Here is a 7,500-nt window from a genome sequence, read left to right on the forward strand (position 1 = left end):
ACCTCAGTTGGGCCTATGCGCTGCTCTATTGATATTATTGAGAGAGAGAGAGAGAGAGAGAGAGAGAGAGAGAGACTTATGATTAGAGAAACGGAGAAAGTGATTATAGAAGAGAAATATAACGACCTCAAGTAGACATTGACGAAACTCTATACTATTAATGAGCAAAGGATAGAATGTTATTATGAGAGAGAGAGAGAGAGAGAGAGAGAGAGAGAGAGAGAGACTTATGATTAGACAAACGGAGAAAGCGATTATGGAAGAGTGACAACTTTGCCTCAAGTAGGCATTGACGTAACTATATTATTAATGAGAGAGAGAGAGAGAGAGAGAGCGAGAGAGAGACTTATGATTAGAGAAACGGGGAAAGTGATCATGGAAGAGTGACAACTTCGCCTCAAGTAGGCATTGACGTAACTATATTATTAATGAGAGAGAGAGAGAGAGAGAGAGAGAGAGAGAGAGAGTGAGAGAGAGAGAGAGAGACTTATGATTAGAAAAACGGAGAAAGTGATTATGGAAGAGTGACAACTTCGCCTCAAGTAGGCATTGACGTAACTATATTATTAATGAGAGAGAGAGAGAGAGAGAGAGAGAGAGAGAGAGAGACTTATGATTAGAAAAACGGAGAAAGTGATTATGGAAGAGTGACAACTTCGCCTCAAGTAGGCATTGACGTAACTATATTATTAATGAGAGAGAGAGAGAGAGAGAGAGAGAGAGAGAGAGAGAGCGTGTGTTATCTGGTGGGGACATCGGCCTGTCGTATAATGAGGATGTGACACATGGAGTGGTATTTGCGGGGAGGTAGAAGTAACACGAGTGGCCCGTTGATTCTTGATAACGCCAGCCCACCGACATAATCACACGTATGAACACAATGGCACCCCCTATTGCTTGCTCTCTCTCTCTCTCTCTCTCTCTCTCTCTCTCTTACGTTTACACACATAATGACCGTGCATGCACAAATGCATAGTCATGCAAAGATGTTTTCGAGTGATCAAAGGTTATTATTGTGATATATATACCGTACTGTACTGTATGTATATATATATATATATGCGTGTGTGTGTGTGTGTATATATATATATAAGACGGGGGAGAGGTGAGCGTGACTGATTATATGTATACTGTGTATATATATATATATATATATATATATATATATATATATATGTGTGTGTTGTGTGTGTGTGTGTGTGTGTGTGTGTGTATATAATAGATAGATATAGATATATATACATAAATATATAAAATATATATATATATATATAATATTTATATATATATATATATATATAATATATATATATATATATATATATATATATATATATATATCCAGACACTTGTTTTTTATCAAATAGGAGAGATGATATTCCTTTTCTCCTTCGAGGAGGTGGTCCTTCACTATGTGACAATCTCAGTTAATGAAGTGCAACTTACTCTTACCTTCTTCACTAAGCCCCTGAATTCTCTCCCTACTTAGGTTTTCCCAGGACTCGCGTTAACTGCAATATCAAGTATTCTTTTCTTATCTTTTTCTTATGTTTCTTCTACTGCAGTTGCCGTTAAAGAGCGACAACATCTATTTAATCTTCTTTGTTATCTCCCGGAATTGCTTATTTTTAATGGAAATTCCATGAAATTTCACGAGGATTCCATGGAATCAGAAAACAATTTATTCCCAGCCAATGCTTTTCTCTAATTAAATATAAAAGAGGTCAATTCAAGTACGTCCTACTTTCAACACGTTCAAATATTTCCTAGCGTTGGTGTTTTCTTCAAGATTGGCCGTAAGATACAACCGCCTCTAATTAATCTATCGCTAACACTTAATAAAGTCCTAGCGTCAATTAACCTATGTCCTACTGTCATCACATTTATACATACAACCTAACGCTATCATATTTGAATATATCCAAACATTGCTATTGTCCTTTGGGTGGAACTGCCTCTCACTCATCAACCTCCGTTGGGTGGAACTATTTCTCTCTTATCAACCTCAACTGGATGGAACTACCTCTCCCTCATCAATCTGAACTGGATGGAATTACCTCTCCCTTATCAACCTCAAATGGATGGAACTACCTCTCCCTTATCAACCTCAACTGGATGGAACTACCTCTCCCTCATCAACCTCAACTAGATGGAACTACCTCTCCCTCATCAACTTCCACTGGTTGGAACTACCTCTCCCTCATCAACCTCCACTGGATGGAACTACCTCTCCCTCATCAACTTCCACTGGTTGGAACTACCTCTCCCTCATCAACCTCAACTGGATGGAACTACCTCTCCCTCATCAACTTCCACTGGTTGGAATTACCTCTCCCTCATCAACCTCCACTAGATGGAATTACCTCTCCCTCATCAACCTTAACTGGGTAGAAGTGCTTCTTCATCAACCTCATCTGGTTAGAACTCTCTCTCCCTCACAATTCTCCATTGGATGGAACTGCCTCTCCCCCATCAATCTCCACTGGATGGAACTACCTCTCTCTCATCAACTTGAACTGGGTAGAAGCGCTTCTTCATCAACCTCTTCTGTTTGGAACTGCCTCTCCCTCACCATTCTCCATTGGGTAAAACTACCTCTCCCTCATCAACCATCAACCTCCACTACGGCAATAAGCGACAAATAATCCATCGGTTGTTATCGGCGAAAGAATAGCGGTGGTGGTCCAGTGTTTGCTAAAATATGCATGGATGCAAAAAGGGGCGTTGGTGTGTATTGTGCGCTGCTAGTGTATCTGTCTGTTTGCCTGTCTATCTGCCTGTGTGTGTGAGCGTGCACAATGATCTTTCCGATTCTTTTTTTTCTTTCTTATTTTTCATTCTTTTTTTCCCCCTAGGCTTCAACTTTATTCATAGTGCCTTAACACGTCATTACAATGCCGTTTCTCACCGTCCTCATAAACAAAACACAAAAGGAAAAGTGAAAAATCATACGGTTTAAGAGCGTGTGAAGAAGAGCGGGAGGGGCCGGGCCAATAAAGATGGAAGATAAGGGAACTACTGGCTTTGGGAAGGGGTGGGGGGAGGGGGGTTGACCACCACTCTTAGTGAGGAGGGCCATCTTCCCTTTCCCGCTGCTGAAGGAGGCGAAGGAAGAGAATACGAAGAAGCCGGGCAAAGGGGAAGGAAAACTTGAGAAGACGGAGAAGACGATAGATAATGGATGAGAAAGAAGACTAAAACAGCAATACTGAAGAAGGAAAAGAAGAAATAGTAAAACGGAGACGAACTGCTAAAACGGCAAGTCAGAGAAGACGCATGAAGGTAACAGGATGTTCAGTAGGCTGTGAGAAATGGACAACAAACAAAAGAGAGAGAGAGAGAGAGAGAGAGAGAGAGAGAGAGAGAAGCAATATCACAAAGAAGCTAACTGGAATGATCAATGCAAAATAAATTATTTGATTGCAAGATTATATAATTTTATTTTGAATTAATTACATCTCTCTCTCTTTCTAATAGAGAATAAATAAATGCGCAAGAGAGCATAAGCATGTGTCGAGTAAGATGTACGAACATCTCAAAATCATGAATAACACTCTTGCTAACACTGGGAAACAATTTGCTGAAAACCAACGCTCTTTTTTTAGCAACAGGACGAAGAGAAAAGAAAATATGGCCCGCCACAAAAGAAGGTGGGAATCTCCAAGAATTTATTGGACTGATAACTGCATTTCCTTAAATTTACTGCGCGTGAGAGCAATACCGCACCGCCTTTGGGTCCTGGAACATTATCTCTATCTCTCTCTCTCTCTCTCTCTCTCTCTCTCTCTCTCTCTCTCTCTCTCTCTCTCTCTCTCTCTCCTTCTTTGTATTCTTAGAACTGCTACTCGAATTATATTTTCTTCGTCATTCAATCTCTACGTTCGAAAATAAAATATTTTTCTTAAAAATTCCAAATAAGGTCTATTTTCTAACAGCTTAAGCTTGTCTCTTTTCTCTTCTATATAAAGAAGCTCAATTCATAAAAGTTCCAATACGAGATAGGTAATATATATGGTACATTTCGTAAAATTAGTGATGATGATCAAAGTATTGATTGGAGAAGCTGTCTAATATCATTTATTGGAACTTCAAATAAAATAGTTGCATTTTTTTTTCTTTTTTTTTTTGTAAAATAAAAATCATATTGTTATTCATTCACGACAACTCGCAGCGCTGTCATTTTTTACTGACACCACAAAATTCTATGTATGAATTGAAGTGAAAAGAATTTTTTTATCATTAAAAAAAAAAAAGAGATAAACCACAAAATTTCGAAATTACTTATCAAAACTCCTTTTACTTTGTGATTAAACTATGAAGACAAAAATCATTACCAATCAGTTCAAGGAAAACGCCTTCCTTCGATCACGTGTTACAAGTACACCATAACATTTTGCAATTTTCAGAATACTATCTAGATTTACCTGTTGCAGTCAGATAAATATCCCCCACTTCGCAGTGAAGATTTATCCCTTCACCGTCGTCGGCAGGGTCTGAAGGGCCCCCCTCCCACTCCTCCTTCAGGTCTTTTGTGACACTTGGCTGTGTGTCATTAGCTTTAGCAAAAGTACCGCAGTTTTCGGAAACCGCAGCTCGTCATAAAGCAACCCGTGAACGACATTGCTGCAAGACACGCAACAGACCGAAATTGACAGCTTGTGCAATACCGAGTCCCAGACGCAGACGGAGATTTTTGGCATCTCTTGCGATACATTTTTATGACTGGCGGCATTCTGCGCATGAACATTCTCCCAGTCGTAAACTGGGGAGAGGAGACGCAACTGACTGTGTGAGAATTGTGAACTGGTAATATGTCTATTAAGATATTTGCTTTGTGTCCAGCGCCGCGGATGCAAACTGAGGCGGTGTCGTAAGATGCCTCGCCAGAGATATCGCCCTATGAATCAACTTTTTTCTTTTTTTTTACAGATTTATACGGTATGATCTCAAGGATTCAAACTGGTTTTTCCATTCTCAGGAGATATGTCCCAAAAAGTGAAGCAGGGGAGAGAGAGAGAGAGAGAGAGAGAGAGAGAGAGAGAGAGAGAGAGAGAGAGAGAGAGAGAGAGAGATAGAAAGAAAAAAAGTGGAAGGTATTCGCGTTGGTTCTCCGCCGAGTCTTCGCCTTATCGTAAAAGTGCACCAGCTACAAGAATGTAAAGTTCTGAGCGGGCAGTTATGGAGACACATCGTCTCCTGGAGTGCCCTGGGCGGCATTCCGGACATAGTGGAGCTTCCAGAAGTTGTGCAGGAGGACATTTACACATTTTCACCCCAGTGGAGAGGCTGGTCGGCGGTTGGATGATCAGAGGGAACAAGGGATAGCTACTACTGGGAATGGGGGGGGGGAGGGTAGATTAAAAGGGAGAGGCGTCCCCCAAGGTGATGGATGCGACCGCCCTCGTTTTATGTCGTTGCCCTCGGGGTTTCATATGATGTTCCTCGGAAGGGGCAGCAGGGAGGGCCACTTAATTCACGTACCTACCGGCGGTAGTTTTGGCCTTGCAAATGGCGGATTTCAGATGGATCCCTTTTTTACTTTATAATCGTTCTTGTTGTTGCTGTCTCTCTCTCTCTCTCTCTCTCTCTCTCTCTCTCTCTCTCTCTCTCTCTCTCTCTCTCTCTCTCTCTCTCTCTCACCCGCCTCGCAAGTTACGGGCGTGATATTGATCCGAGGTCTATTTTATTGTTGGTCCTTTAGCTGTTACTATTGTTTAATGAACCATTTGTGTTTATCGCCTAAGCATTTGTGCTTCTGTAAAGTGATAGTCTTTAAGAGGAATGGAACACGTACAGGAAGTTCCTCGTTAAGAATCTTGACCGATCGTTAGTTTCATTTGAAATGTTAATGTAATTCCCTTTTTTTATATTTTGCATTTCTTGAAATGTTAATGTAATTCTTTTGTTTATTTTTTTTACATCTCTTGACGTGTTAATGTAATTCCTTTGTTTATTTTTTCACATCTCTTGAAATGGTAATGCAATTCCTTTTTTTATATCTTACATCTCTTGAAATGTTAATGTAATTCCTTTGTTTATATTTTTTTTTTACATCTCTTGAAATGTTAATGTAATTCTTGTTTATTTTTTTTTTACATCTCTTGAAATGTAAATGTAAAAATTTTGTTAATTTTTTACATCTCTTGAAATGTTAATGTAATCCTTTGTTAATTTTTTTACATCTCTTGAAATGTTAATGTAATCCTTTGTTAATTTTTTTACATCTCTTGAAATGTTAATGTAATTTCTGTTTATTTTTTTTCAAAATCTCTCCCCTTTGGAATGGAAGTCTTGAATATCAAATATTTACTAACTAGTTTAACTTCTATATCAATAACCCTGACGATAAGAGGAGTTGATTTTGTGTAATTCAAGTCTCCGAAATTAAACAGCCTGATATTCACCTTGATTTTAATCAGTCGTCTTATAAATCCAATGTTTCTCAGTAACTAACGCTTCGGTTTTTAGTCCACATTAAAATCTCCCTTCGTTACTGAGCAGTAGGATTATCAGAATTTATTTTCAGCTGAAATCTCAAATACCAGTTGCTAAACTCAAATGTTTATTACCAAACTTATATATACGTTGCTAAATTCAAGTGTCTGTAACAAACTCGAATAAAATTAAAACCTTTTGCGAAATTTAAGTAATATAATTTCTATTGCCATATCTACTCTGCTATTTTCGTTAAGGTGTTCGTCTGATTCCTTCAGTCTCAGAACTTACTTTTCCGTCTCTTCGATTTCGAATGAAACACTAGTTGCTGCGTCCATTGATATGGTTTCTAAACAGAAGTAAGGAAATTGTACTACTTTGATCTTGAAAAGTAAAGACCTTGATTGGTAAAAAAAAAAAAAAAAAAAAAAAAAAAAAAAAAAAAAAAAAAAAAAAAAAAAAAAAAAAAAAAAAAAATAGTCTTAAGGGGAAATAAATATGCAATCACAAAAATAAAATAAATAAAATAAAATAAAATATTAATCAGTGAGTAAATAAAACCGGGACCTTAAATGATCACACAAAGAAATAAGCCTTAAACTGAAAAAAAAAAAAAATGTTAGCAAATAAAATACATAGATTTTAAAGTGCCAACAAATACGTAAATGGATCTGCTTTGTTTTCTCCATTCTCTTTCCTTGTAAATTGCAGATGTGTCCCCACTAGCTCATTCGGCTGCCTGTTTCTGTTCTATTTAACAGGAGGTTATGAGTCAAAACTTCTAGCGTTTATCATCCCCTTAATCTAAGCTTTATATATCCTTTTTTGTACATAAAAATTTCTCATAACAGAAATTGTTACAATCTTATTTTTCATTACGATAATTGTAAAAAAAGGTATCCAACCTAGCCAAGACTTTCCCACCCAAAATGATGAAAAATAACCCATTACCAGTTAAAATAATACTTTATACTATGATTGAAGCTATTGATTAAATTCTAGCTCCCTTCCACTAATTTTCATAATAGCAGTTCATTATATTCGTGGCTGACTATTTTATTTATT

The 7,500-nt window shown here is 37.7% G+C and overlaps 1 protein-coding gene across 1 annotated transcript in view; it reads left to right on the top strand.

The window, feature by feature from the left end:
- Positions 1 to 7,500, top strand: part of LOC137646731 (LIM/homeobox protein Lhx2-like) — a 183,099-nt gene that overhangs the window by 110,564 nt on the left and 65,035 nt on the right. Inside the window, exon 4 of the mRNA XM_068379838.1 lies at positions 2,150 to 2,417. Within this exon, the coding sequence (XP_068235939.1) occupies positions 2,150 to 2,417 (268 nt within the window). The remainder of the gene's footprint in view (positions 1 to 2,149; positions 2,418 to 7,500) is intronic.

Source organism: Palaemon carinicauda, chromosome 9 (genome assembly GCF_036898095.1).
Source record: "Palaemon carinicauda isolate YSFRI2023 chromosome 9, ASM3689809v2, whole genome shotgun sequence".
Taxonomy (NCBI): Eukaryota; Metazoa; Arthropoda; class Malacostraca; order Decapoda; family Palaemonidae; genus Palaemon; species Palaemon carinicauda.